Source organism: Cavia porcellus, unplaced genomic scaffold (assembly GCF_034190915.1).
Source record: "Cavia porcellus strain 051 isolate PalLab524CR breed Dunkin Hartley unplaced genomic scaffold, mCavPor4.1 scaffold_38, whole genome shotgun sequence".
Lineage (NCBI taxonomy): Eukaryota > Metazoa > Chordata > Mammalia > Rodentia > Caviidae > Cavia > Cavia porcellus.
In genome coordinates, this window is record NW_026947521.1 from 6,748,384 (window position 1) to 6,768,664 (window position 20,281).

A 20,281-nucleotide genomic window follows, 5' to 3' on the forward strand; every position below is an offset into this window, starting at 1 on the left:
GTGGGAAAGGTGACATGGCAATTTTTTTTTTTTTTTCTGGTACCAGGCATTTAACTCGTGCCCTCGTGCTTGCCAGGCAGGCACTTAAGCCACTGAGCTACATCCCTGGCCCAACAAGTCAAGTTTTAAATGGTTCTTTATATAGAAACTTGGTACAAGTTTACAAAATTTACTGTACATTGCCAAATAAATCTGCAATGGAAAAATCCAAAAAAAGCATGCCAAATGTACAGCCATCACACTGAGCAGCTGGCCCCATCCACAGCGCAGTTAGGGTGCAGCCTTAAGCTCGGAGAGCTTTATTGCTTTGAAGTACTCTGCCCCTTCACTGTTTCTCTGAGCCACTGCCAATCAAGCAAGCAGAATGCCAGAAAACCTTCACCAGCCCTCCCCTCTGCCAAAACCAGACCTCAAGACGGGAAACATCCACAGCGGTGCGGAAGCGCCTGTCTTGGGAGTGGCTGACCACGCTGAGAGCTGAATCTTAAAACAAATGCCTAAGAGTAACTTTAAGCTTTATAATTGGTTTGTATGTATAGAAAAGTGTGCTTCTGGGTATCCTTTTAAAAGTGCTTATCAGCTAGAATTTCTTAAATCAAACTTGGGTTTATAAAACAATACTACTAAACAAACAGGACTGAGTCAGGTAAGGCAGTAAGATGGAGGGTACCTTGATCCTATCAGGTTTTATGAAGAAATTAACATAGAGCTCTTAACTTTTGACTTAAAAGCCATTGTTATAATCTATAATACAGAGCAAAAAATTATAGTCTCTAAATTACCTTTTTGTACTTAATTGTGTAGCTTTTGCTTAAGGAGTCTGTCTTCATGACAATCAATTTATAAGTTTATTAGTTTACAGATAATTGCAATACCCTATTAAATGACTTTAAACATCTTCCAGCTCTACCCCGTGGCTCCTCTGTATGAGACATGCCAAATGGAAAAGCAGCAGTGAGCCCAGCCTGTCTCAGCCACATCGAGGAAGCAGACACTGGATGGGGAGAGCTTCTGCTAACAAGGATGTGAGCTCTGGACAGTCCATGGCTTCCGATGACCAACTTGAACAACTTCAGAGCAGGTTTCTGGACATTATTTTGGCAATACCATAAAATAGTTTTAGACCTGGAAAAAGTTGGGTTTAGAAGACCTAAATTTTCTAAACCAACATTGAACATCGATTAAACTTTTATTGGCTCTAAATGGAACAGTATTTTGCAAATCCTCATAACCCATGGGCTCAATAATAAAGAAGTTACTGTGATATTCCAGCTTCGGGGACCTGATGCTGACTTGCCTGCTTCAAGATTTCACTTTTCAAGGAAGAGATGGCAAGGGGTTGTGGTGCATCGATCAGGAAGAACACGGTATGGGCCCAGCTGCACAGTGAGCAGGCAGAAAGGCCAGAACTGAGGCTGCGGCAGTGAGGGTTATCCACTAAAGATCTAGGCATTAACATCTTCGTGCGGTTGTTACAGCACTCGAAGCTTGCATCCACATGTTGGAAAGGTTTTCTTTAAAGCAACATTGGTCCAGCTATAAAGAGTTGACATACTTAGCCATCTTCCTTTGGAGGAGTGTACCAGCCTGAAACAGAATGGAAACCAAATTAAGATAGTTTACTCCTAAACAGACTAGGAGAGCCTATATGTATGGCTTCTGCTCAGAATTTGGTAGAATTAGAATTAGAATTGCTGTAGAAATTAAAATTTGCACTTGGGTTAACAGCATTCTAATACAAAATACAAAGGTATGGATTTCCTGTGATAGAGCATACTTAAGTTTTCACATAAGCTCTATTAATGACATCCCTAAAGATAATGGTATGGCACATCAGACTTGATACTATATTTCCTTATCAATTTTGTATGTAAAAGTAAGCCTATCACTGAGAACTATTCCCCAAGTAAAATCCCAACATTCATAGTAAGAGGAATTAGAAGGTGGCCACTTAGGCAAGTGCCATGACTAAGTGACCAGGCCTAACCCTAGAGCTGGCAGCAGATGCCCCAGGGAGAATCCAATTCTACCGAACCACATAGGGCTGTGCTGCTGTGCTGGAATCTAGAAAGGGCCTCAGAAGGGTGTGGCCAAATGTTTTCCCTGCAACAATGGTAACTGGTAGGTAATTTATCTAGATTTAAGTTTTCCAAATCGAACACATAATTTTATCTGTCAATTTAAAATAAGTTTCCAAGACACTATTTTAAAAATTACAATCTATCCTTCCTGATTTTGAATCCGTTGTACTTTGATCATGGTTCAACTTTTATATTTACACATTCTCATAATCTCTCTCTTTCTCTCTCTCTCTCTCTCTCTCTCACACACACACACACACACACACACACACACACACACACACACTTCTAGGCAAATAAATAGCACTTCCTCTAAACACATCCCTTCAAGGACCCAGAACAATGGAACAAAGGGTGCAAGAGTGTTCTGCTATCAGCACCTGGGTACAAAGTGTTTTGTATACCTCTTTTCCTTCACAGCTTGGGCACTGTGGCCCTGTGCCAATTCAGGAAACTAAGGCTAAAAGATAATTTGTTCAGGGTCACAGAGCTAGCTTGTGACTCCAAAGGTACTTTAAATGGTCTTCCAGGTCTAGGTTTCTTATCTCAGTATGTGTACTGGGAATATAAGCGGAAGTTAAGGGCCAATAAAACTAATGAAGAACATCTTAAAAAGATACACTTTTCACTGTGGAAAGGCATCAGAAGCACTAAACAATCCAAAGACATTTTGCACATGGCTGGCTATGACACTTACTGCATTTACTCAATTCTAACAAAATTCTACTCCTAGGGCCTGTTCTTGCCCTACCAGCAACACCTTTCAGGTGGACACAGTGTTTCCTTTATTCATCTGCTCAGAATCTGACTCAACTCAAGGTACCTAGTCTGCTACCCAGAGCAAAAGAGATTTTTATTAATCATGGAGTTCATAGTTCATTCAGAGATGCCTGAATGAAGCACAAATTAAACGTTTTCACTGTGGATTAAGATAATTTGGTAAGATATTAAACCAAAAACAAAAAACAATAAATATCAACACATTCTGTAAAACTTCATAAATACATGTTGGATAAAACATACCATTTTTCTCATGTATCTGTACAATGGAATTGTAGGATTGTTGGGCTCTTGCTAAATTATACTGATTCTGAAAGACAATTATACATTTTAAATCAAAATTAGATGAAAACTGTTACAATAACTTTACAGATATACTGTGGCAGTGTTTCAAAGAGCACAAAAAACATACTTTCATTTCCAAAACAGTTTTAATTTAATAGTCTCAGAATACTCTCATTGCTGCTGCAAAAGAACAAAACCAAGATTGTACTCTAGCGAACATCTATAAGCTTCCCAGTTACTTCTCTTGAGAACAAGGACAGGTGAAGTTAAAGGATTCCTCAGGATGTGAATGAAACTCAAACCATCTTCCTCACTAGCTTATTCCAAAAAGACAAGCCACTGAGTATTTTCAGATTAGAAGCCCTATATATACATGCCAGTCAGATTCTGAGTTGGAAACCTGCAGCATGTCCAAAGCTAGCTCCAAGTTATGATTAACTAAAGGAGCCCTTCTTTGTTACAAAATAACTGTCTTCATAAAGCCAAGCTTAGGGTAAATTTTGTTCCTGGAAGCACAACTGCCCTACACCTTCCCTTCAGCTACTACTACTTTCAAACTCTCCATTGTGGTACAGACTGTCTGTTATGTCACAGAATTGTTTGAGTAAGAAATTTTCATAGCAGAAGAAAGCTGAGTGTGGTGGTGCACACCTGTAAGCCCAGCACCCTGGACAATTGAAGCAAGAGGATTCCAGGTTCCAACCCAACCTGGGCAACTTAGCAAGACTTTGTCTCAAAGGAAAAAGAAAAAGAAAAAAAGGTTTGGGGGAGGACTGGGGCTCTAGCGGATTGCAAAGGCCGTGTGATCAAACCCCAGAACTGCCAGATTTAAAGACTATAAAAGCATTCTAAGTAAAAACCTACTCCCTACCTGTTCCTGAGCCAACCAGACCTTCACCTACCTCATTCAACCCACACTACCCATTATGCCTGGTGTCTTGTATGTCCTACTTGGGTTTACAGGGCCATCTTGTAGCCCCTCGCTACAGGAGCAACCATGTCCATACACATTTGCAAAGCACTGGCAACACAGGACCTCAGCACCTCTGGCCTATCACCAAGACACGTTGCTCAAGTGTCCCTGCAGGTATCCTGGCATCTGAGGCCTCTGCACAGCCCCACACAGCCTCACTGACAGAAGACTTCAAATTTTTGTTATTTCTGACAATAGGTGGAAGACAGCCTTTCAGGGTGGTTTTTAATGTGTATTTCTATTATTGAGTGACTCTAAGGGTATTTCCACGATCATAAGCCATCATTTGGTTTCTCTTAGACTTATTACAGCCTTTTTCTATTTCTCTTCATTTTCTAGGTGGTCAGCACTGCCGTAAGACAACTAAAAACCTGAAACACTAAAAACATTCAGTACTGTCATTTAAACTTAGTGTTTTTCACTGTCTTTATTTTCACAAAAACGACCAAAAATAAAGACAGAAACAGACTGAACAAAATATTCACCGACATGCAAAATGATGGTGAAACAGTAGCTTCCCAAGTGCTTATTCTCTGGCACCAAGGACAGAATGAGACTGTCAGACATGCTGTGCTCAGCATCCAGCTAAAGGCAGGGCTACCTTTTACAGTTTCCTAACTCACAAATTTCTACTTAAACTTTAGTCATTTTTCCATTCTGGTTTCCCTCGATTTGACTGTGCTTTCTTTTCTAACACGGAGCTGGAGACTTGACTCACTTTTTACGATTTTCTGTTGATAAGAATTCTTAGAGCAGTGAACACCTCTGCGAGTGCTCCCTGGCTTCCATTGGCTGTGATTATATTATTGTCATCGTCTATTTACTCTGCAGGTGTAATTTCAATCCCTGTTTGACCTAAATAGTGGGAGGCTAAAAACTCCACAACAGAGACTTTGTTCTTAACTTACAGTTGTATTTAATTAGGATCAGAGAGTAAGTATCTCTTTTCTGCTTTTCAGAGCAGAGGTCTGTTTCACTGAAGAGTTTATGAGAGAATGGAGGAAATATATTTTAGTATTTTCTTTACAACCCCTTCTTCCTCACCACTAGGGACTGAACCCTGGGCTTTGCACTGCATTACATCCCCAGCCCTGGCATCTTTTTAGTTTCAGACGGTCTCACTAAATTGTAATTCTCCTCTCTCCTCCCACAGTGCTGGGATTGCAGGTGTGCACCAATATGCCCAGCTTCAAAAATTTTTAACTTTTCATTTGTTTTAACCATGACTCAGAAGTGTCTACTTTCTAAATTCATATAGATTTTTATTAATATCTTCACTTCTGTCTTCTAAATTTTATAAATTATATGGTTTGTGCAGTATGGAATGTTTAACTCTTCTAACTTGCTTTATTAATGAATGGAATTTTTTCCATATCCCACATATGCTTGAGAAGCATATAATATCTAATTACATTTCTCATTTAATGACTGAGTTCTTTTTCTATGACTAGGTTATTAAATGAATTGTGCCCTAAGTGAGGAATTGTATATAGTACGTACATTATAGTATTCACAAGAATGGTCAAAGTAAAGTCCAACTCAATGACTTTGCTTTTATTTGTATATCTCTTACATGCAGTACTGCAATATATAACAAAAAAGTTGTAGTACTATACTATACAGTACAACCAGCAAAAATTAGTACTGCATATACAATGGTGTACTGCACTTTAAAAAAGACAGTAAAGGGCCAAAAGGAGAACCAAGAAGCCAACCTGCCCTCCCGTGAGCCAGCTAGCATGCAGGCCAGGAGACCACTGCCATCGTTCTCAAGCAACCAGCTGATTGGGGAAACACAACTGACATGATAGCAACTGAAGTTTAAAAACCAAGATTTTGCAGGCCTCAGGCTGTAGTCTCAGCATCTAAGTAAACGAAAACAATATGCAATATTGCAACTATGGGAGATTTCCTTTGTCTTGTTTTTGAAATCCAAAATTGTTCTATTTTATTTTGTTCTGTTTGTTTTATTCCCTTTAAAATAAATTTTAAAAAAAACATTGAAGCTCTACCAACAAGATGTACAGAACTGTACAAAAAAAGACAGGGGGTCTAGGGACATAGCACAGTGCTTGCCTGGCAAAAGTGTGAGGTTATGAGTTCAATCCCTGGCACCCTCCCCCCCGAAAAATAAAAGCATTTTTTAAAAAAGACAAGATGTAAGTTTGAGCTATGGGTCATAAATCTGAACAGTATACCTTGATCTTATGTCTAAATAATCATTAAATAGGTAGGTTGTTTAATAAGGAACATTTGTATGGGGTATGGAGTTTTGTATTTGCTCAGTAACATATCAAGCTTGTTAAATGGTTTTTTTAAATCTATATTTTCATACTCTGATTAATACAAGATGAAGTTGAAATCTCCAACTTTTTTGGTGATTTGTCCATTTCTCCCTGTGATTTTAACATTTTTTTCCCTATGTTTTGATGGATACATAAAATACAAAACCTGCTATATCCCCATTTAACTGAGACTTTCATTATTAAGTTTTCACTAATACTTTCTGTTCTAAGTTTGTATTTTGTTTGATACTAAGGCATATCACCTTTTTTTGGCCAGTGTCTGCTGACATAACACTCACTCTTATTTTTTAAAAAATTTTTATATTTTCACATTTCTAATGGTTTTGTATTCTTATATTTCAAATATGCTTCTTAAAAACAGCTAATTTTATTAATCCCATCTAATGTCTGGTTTCTTTAATCCGCTTGTGACTTCCTTCTATCACCTTACCATACTTCCTACCTTCTATTTTTCTAATTTTTAAATATAATTTTATTATCTTCTTAGAGTCCAAATAAGACATATTTAAACCTCGTGCTGTTCTGTCTTAACATCTGCCATATTATGTTTCCCATGTCTTTAACACTTTCCTTTATAGTATTTTTTAAATTAGCATTTAGATTATTTCCTGCAGAGTTATAGAATCCAGAAGAAGAAACTTGTATCACGTAAAGTTGCCAGTTTCCTGACAAATAGTTCTTACTAAGCATAAAAAAGAGAAAAAGTTTCCTCACTAGAATTCACTAAACAAATTCACCTTGTAAGACCTAGGACCATGTATGGTGAAAAGAACCCTTTAGTCAGCACACAGGCTGGTGATCCCAAAGCCACCACCGGTGACACCGCAGCCATCCCAGTATATGTAAGCACATTCCAAAAGGTTCCAGTAGCAACAAAACTGCCTAACTACACATTCCTCTATCTTTAGGCAGTGGATACTTGTATTTTAATTTGGAAATGTATTTAGCAGCCTAACGGTGTTCTATGTAAAATGGTTGTAATATACTTGCCAAGAAAACTGCAATTCACAGGAAAAACCATTTAAAGCAACTGTATTTACACCAATTGAGTCTAAGGGATATATGTCACAGAACGAAAGAGTACTGGTATTACAGAATTCTAAAACTGGAAGAGACATAAAATACTGCCAAACAGACATCTAAGCTGAGACACTCTGTCCTGGCTCCAGTCTCCACCTTGGCCCAGCGAAGGGGCTCAGATGTGACAGCCTTTTGGGATCTGACACCTGGTGAACCAACTATTGAAAAAAGTAGATTTTACCCAGATTATCTGGACACAGGTTCTACTGCTGCTAGGAAAAGCAATGTTAAAATTTTAACATTTTGGCTGAAGGGCCAAAGCACTGATGTTACTAACGGGATGGATACCAATTCAGGAAACTCCAGCTTTACAGAAAGTTTTCAGATATTAATTCACAGACTCACCTGAAAACTACATTAAGACAAAGACTTTTGAGGGCTTCTATCTATTATGTCTTGCTGTAAGTCAGGGACACTGGAAAAGCATAAATTCTTTTAGGAGCTAGAGCATATCCTAAGGCAATTACTTTAGAAGAAACCACGCCATTGTTTTCAGCTGTTACAAATGGACACACAGATGTGTTAAAGCTGTTATTCTGACATGAGCAAATGTTAATGGATCTCGTTCTATGTGTGGATGCAACTCCTTACAGGAGGTTTCTTTCCAGGAAAATGCTGAGATCATAAAATTACTTCTTAAAAATAAAAGGAACAAACAAGGAATGCCAGGTTGACTTTGGACTCGCACATTCATTTGTGGCTGTGCAGCATGGCTAGCTTTGTACAAAGCTTGAGCATACTTATTCTATCAGATACAAATGTTAATTGTCAGGCCTGGGACAAAGCTACTCCCTGGTTCTTTGCTGCTCAAGAGGGTCGTACTAAATTGTGGAGCTTTTGCTGTCCAACAGGGCATATCCTAACCTTTCCTCTAATAAAGACAACTGAGAGTTACCTATTCATGCAGCACACAAATGTTCTATACAAAAATCTTAGACTTATGAAAACTACTTACGTTAGGTCTGTGAAACTGGGCCCAAGTGAGCCCTGTTTACTCAGCAGTATTGGAGGATGTGGAAAGTGCAGAATGGCCACTTCCCAGATACTCAGAGGTACCTGGTCTTTGCAATCAGTTCTCCTATGTGCAGAGCTTTCCAAAAGGACCATGATTCTTTGGAATTGTGAGTACTTTTTTGAGATATGGAGCCAGCTAATGAATTTTATTTGGCATATTGCTTGAAGTATGAGAAATTTTTAGTATTTCAATTCTTTCTGAAGGAAAATTGCCTACTGGTACCATGGAATCATGTATCTGAATTTATAAATCGCAGTTAAAGCACAAGCAAAACATAAAGCAAGGCTGCCACACCTCCCACTTGTTGGCTTTGACTTACTGACTGTCCTGGGCAGTCCTGCACTGACTCATGCCAGTGATAACTCCCACCACCACCGCCAGCTTCACTGTGGCACTGACTGAGAAGAGACCTCCACCAAATATTGAGAAGATGCTCTCTCTGCGTGTACCTCAAACTCCTCTTAGGTTCTATGACTGCCTTTGTTCCATCCTTAGCCCATCTCTCTTTTTTTGAAATTTGGTCCAGCCTGAAAAAATACTTGCAACTTGACAACTCTATCCTTCCGTTGCCCTTTCCTAGAAGCCTACATCACTATTTGCTCTATGAAGAGGTTCTAGAACACTGGAAAAATCAGTGAGCTACTTAATGTAAGTCACATTTTACCCTGAAAACCATCAAGATAAAAGAGCCCTAATGAAGAAATTACTCATGATTGTATAGTCATAAAAAAGAATTTTTACAGCTAGACTTTGCAGCATATTAAAAATATATATAAACTTCCTGGATACTACACTTTATTGCAGTTTCATCACTGCTATACTTTATGTGATAATATTTGTTTACCTCATTATTTTCTCGTTTATTCTACTAATGCACTGTGATGTTCCTTCTAGTGCTAGACAGAACATACTTCCACCTATGATTTATATTTTCACTTTGTGCTAGGAGCTACAAATAGAATATCCAATACTTTCTTTGGAGGTATATACAAATATGATGATGACGATGATGGTGGCAGTGGTAGTAGTGGTGGTGATGGTGATTAATTTGGGGCTGAATATCTATTTTATAACAATAAGGTTTCCTGTCCTTTCATATTTCAAAAGCAAATACTGTCTAATTTTATTTCAGATACAGATCCAGTGGTCCACACAAAAGTTTATACAGTGAATTACTGGTAAAATATTCTTTCAGTTACTCAGAGAGATCCCTGGCATACATCCTTCATATTTTCTCTTTTAAAAAGAAAAATACGGGCTAGGGATATAGCTCAGCAGCACAGCACCTGCTTGATGCGTGTGAGGTCAGCACCTGCTTGATGCGTGTGAGGTCCTGAGTTCAATTCAATACCAAAAAAAAGCCAATTTTTAAAATATGATTAAAATTTAACATCAAACTCTGTATATTAATAGGTGCCAGGAAGACAACTGCAAAGACTAAAGTAAAATACTAATAATATTTTGCTATATTTATAGATAGAATGACTATTTTAATTTTTTGTATTTTTACCAACTTTAGAAATTCTACATTTAAGAAGCATATGTTTTGTCATTAAAAAATAAATGTAATTATTGAACACTAGTAAACTGCTTAACTTCTGAGTTTTAATGGTAAGTGAAATAAATTATTGACACACAAGCTTAAATATCACAGTTTCTCTCATATGAGAAACCCAAATTATAAAGAGCAAAATAAAAGATAATAGAAATCAGGGAGATAAACCTTTCTCAAAGGGGAAGGGTATGAAGATATGTTGAGAGGACAGGAAGGGGAAGAAGGGGGAGGGAAATGAAAAAAAATTAAGATGTACCAACTCCACACAAGGAAAGTAAACATTATGTATTGCAAATATGTAATAATAAAAAAGGTATTTTTGTTCCAATGTAAAAAAACAAGATCCTAAACAAGTTAAAACATTGAAATATTTTTTTACAAAATAACCTTTTCAATTTTTTGCTTTTTCTATAAATTAAGAATCTAGGGCCAGGGATTTAGCTCAGTGGTGTAAGTGCCTGCCTGGCAATGCAAGGTTGTGAGTTCAATCCCTGATACCAAAAAAAAAAAAAAAAAAAATCAATGAGCTGTAGACATATGGGCATCTTTTTGGGCTGGGGATTTAGCTCAGTAGCATAAGTGCCTGCCTTGCAAGCACGTGGTCATGAATTCAATCCCTGGCACCAATAAAAATAAAGAATCTAGCAGACTCATGATTCCAAGTATAATATCGTGATAAACTTTTTAAACTGTTTGAATAGATGGCTAATACAAAATTCACAAAGAATTTTAGGAAAAACATTCGAATTTTTAAAAATAGAACAATGATTTCTATCACATAAATACTTTTCAAAAACATACCAGATTGAGAGTGCATCAATTTGCATATTTAAACACTTATTGACAAATTCAATTCCTCCTAGAAAGCTATGTGTCATGTATTAAAGTGAATAAACTTAAGAACTCAGTGATTAAGAGCAGAGAATAGGCTGGATATGATGGCGCATGCCTGAAATCCCAGCACTTGGGAGGCTGAGGCAAAAGGTTGCTACAAATTTGAGGCCAGTTTGGGCTACAACAAGACTTCAAGGCCAGCATGAACTGCACAGTGAAACCCTATCTCAAAAACACAGAAAAAAAAAAAAAAAAAAGAGACTAATGACTGACAACCTCATTCTAATCCTTACTCTGCCATCTGTGACCTGAGACAAGTCATATGAGCTGTGTATGATTGTTTCCTTGGCTACAAAATTATGACAGTAATTGTACATATCATTTGTGTTATTAAGAGGGTTGAAAGAATTAATACACACTTCAATTAGAGTTCAGCACATTAAGAATGAACTATTATAGTGTAACCTCAGATTGGAAAAACCTCAAAGTACATATTATTTTGTGTTTATTAGGACATGTCTATCAGTAATAAATTTAAATTCTGTAGATGTGTTTCTTTGTGAATACAAAAGGCTAAAAAAATTAATGACTATCAATGAGTATCTTCATTTTCTTATATATTTTCTATAGTTCAATTTTATAAGAAAGAAAACAAAACAAATAAAAATGAAATAAATTCTCAATGAGAACAAACACAGGAGAAGCTTCCTAAGTAACATGAAATGTATCTGACAATGATATGAAATTCTTACAGTACCTTATTTGCTCCAAACTGCACTCTGGCTTTGCCTTTGACTAAGGTGGCGTTGATCTGCATGATGACTGACTCTATGGAGTAGGCACTGCTCCAGCCCTGCAGAAAGAAGCAGCTGTTTCTAAATACAGCAGCAGTCCCATCCTCACGGGACAGCCTCACGGAACAGCATGCAGGAACTCAACAGAAGCGAGCTGGTGTTCAGAAGTTTGTAGTACAGGGGAGAAAGTAAAACTGGACCACTTCCAGGATCTCACAAAAACAAAACCATCCCACATTCATTCTAAATTCCCAATGTGAGCAAATAAACCACTCTTTCAACAATCACCCTACTAAGCGATTCAGCAGCAAGCACAATGTCATTTTACTGGTTTACTTTAGTTTTTTTATTATCAAAAAGAAGATACTATTAAAAATTTTTTAAAGTAGACATAAGAATTTTTCTACTTAATATTTCATACACAGACTCAAAACACTATTGAAGCTGCAAATTGTGAACCATAAGAAAAACAGTCACCTGTTTTGTGAGAAGCTCCATACACAGTGCTCCTCCACCCAACACATACCTTAAAAAGAAAAGAAAGGAATCATACAAAATCCTCTAGGACTCTATGCTCCATCTGAATTTTTAAAAAGCCATTACAAAAAAGAGTATGTACATAAATTTAGAACACACTAAAATGAAAAGTTAAGGGACACAAGATTATGGGTAATTTAAAAATGTTAAATCATCATTCTAATAGTCAACTTAAAAATGATTCTTAGTAACAGAATCCTTAATGACAGAATTTTGTGATATCCAAAAATAAGAATTTAGCAGAACACATTCCAGAAAACGGGGACCAAAGAATTAGTGCCCTGCACTAGCACCCAAAAGTCCCACCACCTCCCTCTCTGTAATAAACAGCTGCACGATGCTGCACAGCTCAGGTTGTCTTCTCCATCCTGAGATGACACTCAAATTCTGACCAGCAGAGACAGGATATTCTCTGAACCAAAGACAATTCTGGGAATCTCCCTTTAGGAAATCATAATGTAGGTAAAAAGTCTTCTATCTTTTATTTATGTATTTATAGTACCGGGGATTGAACTCACAACCTTGCGCTTGCCAGACAGGTGCTTACACCAATGAACTAAATCCCCAGCCCAATTCTTCCATTTTTTAACCCTTTTAAAAAACAATTCCACACCTCCTTAATGTTACTTTAAATTTCAAAATACATTAAATAGCATGCCTAAATATGTAAATCGGAATCCTTTCAGTCCGAAACTTGTAGTGACTACTGATGAAAGCCCTAGCCCAGGACAAAATGCTGTGTCCTCTGCCAGGCATTGCCCTGCCTTTTCCCTGCCTACAATTCTGGCCATGCATGCCTACCTCCCTGACACTGTTCTCCCCACAGAACTTCCCAGACCATTCTAGCCTGCAAACCTTCCATCCTGGCTCACTACAGGCATTCCCATGTCAAATAAACCAAATGTCTCTGCAGAGAGGTAGGGAATCCAAAAGCTCCTGGAGACCCCTGAAATCACTAATAGTACACTGGAACTAATCAACAGCTAGTGAGGAAAATATTCCTCATACTTTTGTTTTTCTGAAATACAAGTACCTCCAATTTCCTGAATCTCCCATAGATCTATAAAATTACCTTATATGTAAAGGTATGCTTGCTGATTTAAGAAAATTAGTAAATCTAGGTTTTCATTTAAAGTTTGGTTTCTCTGTAACTACCCAAAATCTTGACATCTATTAATGTGTGGGCCTCATATTTGACCTGTACATTTCAAAATGCTAAGCTAGACAGGGACTCCTTTCAGGACAAAGAGGTATGCAGTGGACACTTAAGTTACCCACGACCCAGCACCTTTTTTGTGCTGGGGATTGAGCTCATGATCTCACGTTTGCCAAGCAGAGGGTTTTATTGTATGTGAACTGTAACATGATGAAGCTGTTGTTTTTTAAAATTTTTTAATTTTTTGGTACTGGGGACTGAACTTACGATCTCACACTTGCCAAACAGGTACTTGTGCCACTGAGCTAAATCCCCAGCCCGAAGCTGTTATTTAAAAGCTTGGCTCTGACAACAAATTAATAGGGTAATAAAAGAAGTAAAATATGAAATATACAGCAAAAACTGCTCAATAATCTAGACAGAATCACACAGGGTTTTTAACCTGCAGCTAGTTTGCAAGTTCTGTGTTTGTTAGTATTTCTAATTATTTAGGTCGCCTTAAGTCAGTAATTTTTTTTCCTCACTTAACAGTTGACGCTAAAGACCAAGTCACCTTAATCCTGCCTCCAATGAGCATCTGCATTTCACTTTTCTTTCTGTTCCCTTCTTGTGCACCAGCTTTGGCTCCCACAAATCAGCCTGAGATACAGCACTAGCTCTTAGCGAGTGCTCTGTCTTTCCGGCCTCCATCAGCACCATGCATCCACTGCAGGCATTCATCTTTCCATAATGTTCCTTTGTATTATTCCCCTCTTGCTAGCCAGGTAAAACAACATGAATCCAAAACCCTCATGTAGGTCTGCTTATCAGAGAGACAGTAAAAAACACAAAAAGACCTGTGTTTGCTTTAGGATGTTGGACAAATGCAAGTTACTATTTCAGCATCATTTACAGTATGAAAAAATAAATAAAGCATAAAAAAATAAAAACTATGGCTTGGAAGGTAGCAAAAGGCTGATAATTTACCAGACACAAAGGTTAAAAATTTGTCATCTTTTAGTTTTATGTTCAGTCCTTTGTATATATAAATATTTGACTGGGTCACCCAATATTCGATTCTCAAAACTGATTATAAGGTTTTATGACAGGAAAAACACTTTTGCTATCTAATTCACTACAGTGTAGGGATGCTTTAAATTCAAAATGAAACTTTGCACAATTCTAAACCCTTTATGCTCAATTGCTCTATGTCCTCAATGTAATAGTACATCGGAGATCAATTCTGTAACATCTTGTCAGAAAGAACTAAGCTTTTACATGGGGATTTGTAAGTCCATAGGGTCTGTTATTATCCCTAAGAGATGAGTAGAACTTTTCTTGCTCGGCAAAAGAAAATATCCAAGAATCATTCACGACTTTAATAAAGTAGCATTTCCCAAAAAGCAAACCAGAGGACCTGTTCTTCTGAGATCCCATGGGGTAAATAATTATAAGTTAGACAGATTTAGGAAAGCTGTTTAACATCTTTAAAAAATCACAGTAAGGTTCCAGGAGGTCACTTGGGGTTGAATGTCACAAGCTTGGTTTCTAAAACCCCACAATCCTTTCAAATAACACCCCTATTAACATCCCACCACTGGTACGCACAGAGCATTCTGGGAAACGCAGCCTAGATCTCTTTCACAAGCAGAATTTTACAGTATTGCATGAGTTAAAATGGGCTCAGCACATTTACAAGTGCTAAATTTTTCTTAAAGCCACCTTCTTTTGATTGAGCTTCACAGACATACCTCATCCCCAACATCACCACCACAGGTTCCACAGGTAACCATAGGTAACATCCTACCTATATAGTGAAACAATTCTTAACATCCCATAGTACATAGAAAGAAGCACATAAAGCAAAGAGAACTAAATGTTCTGTAAGGAGTTAGGAGCAAACTCACTTCAGAGAAAGTTCTCTGTAGTAGTCACCCACATTTTTAACCTGAAAGTAACTCTTCCTGTCTCAACCACAGAAAACATCAATTTAAGGGTGGGATTATCTTTAGATTGCATTGCTTGAATATGGATTATCTTACAAAGTAAAATTATTCAGCTAAGTGTTTGAAAATTCTCAAATTAGTTTAACCGCTTCTATATTGGCAGTCTACACATTTCATAACTAACCTAGGTACAAATTCTTGTTTTCCCATTCTCCTTACGACTTCGATCCACAAAAAAGAATCACTACAACATCAACGAAAGCACTTAATTGCCACTTAATTCCAGTCAACATCACCACTCCACTGTAAGGCAGGCTGGCTTCAGCTCCAGAGGTCATGAGAGCCTGCCCCTCCTAGAGGCTCTAGGTTGAAGAGTCTGGCTATAGGAACTACTCCATCTAGAATTCATGTCCTCAACCACAATCTGTATTTGAAAAGCACTTGACTTTTAAGGTAAATATATATAAATAGGAACCACTAAAATTTCTACCTATAGGAAAGTAAGGATTTACACCATGATTCTCAATGTGAGCCCCAAAGTAGCAGCATCAGCTTCACCTTAGAACTTATTAGAAACGCAGGTTCTCAGGCCCCACCTTGGTCCTGCTGAATCAGAAACCTTGGGACAGAAGCCTGGCAATCTAAGCCTCCCAGCGTTTTAAGGAGCTCTACAAATGATTCCCACATGCTACCAAAAACAAAACAAACAAACACTTAAACTTACCCCCCTGAGAGAACAGGTAACACTACTCGAACAAATGGAGGATCAAATGGAAAGTTATCCTAAAAAGTAAATAAACAAGTTTAATATTACTTAGAAGATTTTAAAATCATCACTAAAGAAATTCATATATTTATTATCTGATGAGGATCATAAAATCAGTATCAACAAGTAGGATGAAACAAAAACCAAAGCAAATAAAAACGAAGTTAAGATTAGGCTCAAATAGGGGCTGGGGGTTTAGCTCAGCAGCATAAGCACCTGCCTTGCAAGCAGGCAGTTGTGAGTTTGATCCCTGGTACGATAAAAAGGAAAAAGACGAAGAAAAAAAAAAAAAAGATTAGGCTCAAATAGAATGGTATTGTGGTAAATTTATTTCACTAAGTGATTCCATTCCTAGTAAACCTACACAAAAGCAATGTTAAAATAATAAATTTCTGGATAATAGCCAGAAAGAGTGGGCAAAATTTAACAATTACAGGGCTGTGTCTGGGAAGAAAAAGAGAAACTCTATAGAGAAAGGGCTTTTCTTCCAGCTACATACAGAAGAGAAGAGGTTAACAAACTGAGTAGAACTCACAGACTCATGGCTGGCAAGATAAAAAAATCAGAACACTGGAGTCCACCACGAAGAGGTACTGGTTCATATTTTAGATTAGGTCCCTGAAGACAATCTATAAACTTTCCTGGCAGAAATCAAGTCCAGCTTTAAATCAGCCCCATCCCTGATGGATGAGTCCTACCCAGGATGCCACTGTCCATGCCCCTGAAAGGGGCAAAGGTAAGTCAAAGGGGCAAAGTTCTAGAGAAGAACATTATCCAATGAATGCTATAGATCTGCACTGTGATGTTTCATACACAGTGTCTGTCACTAAGAACAAGCAGCTATAAGAAACTTAAAGATGATACAATCAGAAAACCAGAGAAGCAAACTACACACATAACCACAGGGACTGAGGTATAAATACATTCAAGAAAGGAAAATACAAGCCTAAAAATCTGGCAGAGAACTGCAAATGGAACCATAGAAATTCTAAAATTTAGAGACAGAATAACTGAAATTAATAGCTCAACGAATGAGCTTAACCACAAGCAGGAACAGAATTGAAAAGAGTAAGCTGAAAAATAGATCAGAATAAAACTAGGAAAAACAAAAAAGTGAAAAATGAAAGAAACATCAAGACATAAGATAACATGCTGAAAAGGTTTACCATACACACTGAGTCCTAGGAGAAGAAAACAGAACAGAGAAGCTGAACACTTCCCAAAACCAAAGCAGGACTGTTGAGGCTTAGCTCCTGACTGTGCTCAAAACCGATAAATGGAAGGGCTGGAGGTTTAGCTCAGCGGCATAAGTGCCTGCCTTGCAAGCAGGCAGTCGTGAGTTTGATCCCCGGTACTGATAAAAAGGAAAAAGACAAAAAAAAAGAACTATTTGGGGCTGAGGATTTAGCTCAGCGGCATAAGCGCCTGCCTTGCAAGCAGGCAGTGGTGAGTTCGATCCCTGGATCCCTGGTACCGATAAAAACAAAAAAGACAAAAAACAAAACAAAACTGATAAATGGGAGAGAAGAAGGTGTCTAGAAGTGGTTGGGAGGAACTCTAGGAGGCCAGGCCTAACTGGAGGCAATTGCTGGGAGAAGCTATGTTTTGTACCCTTCTACCTCTCTCAAAATAAATCTTTCCTCTTTTAAACTGTTTATCTTAGGGATTTTGTCACAGCAATGAATAGCCAACAGTTACCACAAGATTAAAAGACTATTAAGTAGTTTAAGAGAAAAATAGAGGTCACAATAAAGAGTATGATAGCTTCAAGATGCTAAAAGAAAGGAAATGCCAACCCAGAAAACTATATTCAATGAAAATGCTTCTCAAAATGAAATAAAAACAGCACCCTGGGAGGCTAAGGCAGGAGGACCACAATTTTGAAGCCAATTGGGTAACTCAGCCTCAAATTAAAAGTGAGGGTGAGTACCCTAGGGATGTGGCTCAGTGAGAAGGGTCTAGGTTCAATGCAGGGGCTATGTGTAAAAATAGACATTTTCCTATTCACAGACCCACACACAAAAGGAAAAAGACATTTCTAGTAGAAAAATATGATCTTAGATGAAAGAATAAAGAGCATTAAACAGCAACTATGCAGGTGGGCCCCAGTGAGTAAGTGTAGGGTTTCAGATAAGCACAGAACTAAAATGGATGACAACAGCCACATATCTGGAAAGGAGGACATGAATTCAGTATGTTTTAAGTCTTCTACTGACAAGAAAAACTATAAATCAACAAACTGATGTTATACATTGACAAGTTGAGGTATATACCATGATTATAAGGGAGAAAGGAAGAACAGGAAAGCATACAGCTACCATGCTAATACAGACAGGAAAGTGCTGTAAGGAAAAGCAAAAAATGAAAGAAAAAGCATAGAGCAAGAAATACAAGCAGAAAATCACCTATAGCATGGCAGATTGAAACTGGGTTCATAGCACTGATAGTAAATGGAATGGACAGACTGCTCCAACTGCAAATCAAAGATTAGACTTGATTTTAAAAAATGAAGAGAGCAAGATGAGAGAGAAAATAAGCAAAGAAAAGAAACCTCAGCAACTTCTTAGGCTAATTACAATCCCTTTTTTGAAATTTTAGTATTGAAAACTGTTTCCAAAGCTGGGCATTATGGCACACGACTATAATCCTAGTATTTGGAAGGCTGAGCCAAGAGGATTGCTGTGAATTCAAGGCCAGCCTAGGTTACAAACAGAGCTCAAGGCCAGCCTGAACTGCATAGCGAAACTCTGTCTCAAAAAAAAAACAAAACAACAACAAAAAAGAAAAACTGTTTCCAGAAGAGAGAGTTTTCTGCCTAATGAAATGAGGCACAAATGCCAAAGTGGTGCCAAAGTGGCCGCAAGTGCGAGCTCTGTGCTGGGCAGGATGCCAGGAAGGCTAGCCCTTCCCTCCCTACAGCAGTTGGACAGGACAGCACCCTGCTTGTGACGGTAGGAGACAGCCAGTACCACCAAGAGATGCCATCTCTATTCTTTATATTCAAATAAAACAGGATTACAGGAAACAACTGATGCCTTGCAGAAGACCAATTTGAGGGTGAAAAATCCAAACAAACATTTGCTTCACCAGTCATTTCCAAAGGAACACAAAAACACAAGTTCAACTGAGAAGAGCAGAGCATAATTTCAATAATTTACTTTAACTCTCTCCCTTTGCCTACCCTTCGTAAGACTCCGAGGAACATACAAATTACGGAAACTCAGTCCTATGGGCAGAAGATGAACAACTGCAACTCAGAAAGTGAAGAATCTACCCACACAAGAAACCAATTTGAATGATAGCTATGATAGACTAGAAAGATTCTATTTCATAAGCAACTCACCATTTATCTGTGATTTAGTAGTATAATAAAAGGCATTATTAACAAAGTTTGGTAAAACACAACCTCATTTAATCTTCTATTATTTATCCCTTTGAATGCATCATCCCAAGTAGGTGACTTCAAATCTGTGTTAAGAATTATCTTCAACTAATTCTTCTGCATTAGAACTTAGTGTGCCCTGATACTCAACTAATCAAGATTTTACAGAAATAAAGAGGAATTCCTTAACTAAAAAGAAAAAAAAATAGTTAAGACAATTGTGAAAATGGAAACTTGAGTTACATTACTGTACTAACTCATAAATGAGAATCTCAAGCTTTAGGAAGATGCCATAAATTTATCTGATTTCCCAGTTAGCACCCGGGCCTTCTAAGGATGAAGAACATTCTGTTTTTAAGATGGTATTACAAAAGGACTCTAAATAGTTATAAAACTTGAAAACTGACTGTATAATTTGACTCATTAGTTCTAGTTTTACACCATGTGTCCAACAAAAACAAAACTAATGCTTTCAACAGTCCTTCAGACTGCTGAATACACCCATTCTCTCACCTCCAAGTCCACAATTTAACCAAGCTATCTTATGATATAAGCTAGAACCTCATACCACTCCTGATTGCTACTCTCTAAATAAACTTTAATTTGTCTAAATAAACTCTTCTTAAAAGTACCATCCGACATTCAATTCAGTAATTCACAGGTGGCCTGAAGAGTAAGAAAATTCGCTTCTTTAAAAGTACGGCACTGGGCTGGGGATATAGCTCAGTGACACAGTGCCTGCCTGGCAAGCACGAGGTCCTGAGTTCAATTCCCAGTACAAAAAAAAAATGTACAGCACATCACATTTATCA

At 37.7% G+C, this 20,281-nt stretch overlaps 1 protein-coding gene across 9 annotated transcripts in view; it reads right to left on the minus strand.

Annotated features, from left to right (window-relative positions):
• Positions 1 to 825: 825 nt before the first annotated feature.
• Positions 826 to 20,281, minus strand: part of Ube2q2 (ubiquitin conjugating enzyme E2 Q2) — a 52,059-nt gene continuing 32,603 nt past the window's right edge. For 3 of the 9 annotated variants that reach the window (XM_063243533.1, XM_013145588.3, XM_003463569.5), the window contains 5 exons: positions 16,046 to 16,104; positions 12,181 to 12,229; positions 11,667 to 11,762; positions 3,105 to 3,171; positions 826 to 1,587 (listed from right to left, as the gene is read on the minus strand). In XM_063243533.1, the coding sequence (XP_063099603.1) occupies positions 1,556 to 1,587; positions 3,105 to 3,171; positions 11,667 to 11,762; positions 12,181 to 12,229; positions 16,046 to 16,104 (303 nt within the window). In that variant the 3' untranslated portion in view covers positions 826 to 1,555. Of the gene's footprint in view, positions 1,588 to 3,104; positions 3,172 to 11,666; positions 11,779 to 12,180; positions 12,230 to 16,045; positions 16,105 to 20,281 lie in introns of those variants that run through there. The other 6 variants (XR_010045648.1, XR_010045650.1, XR_010045649.1 and 3 more) reach the window with 6 other exon arrangements.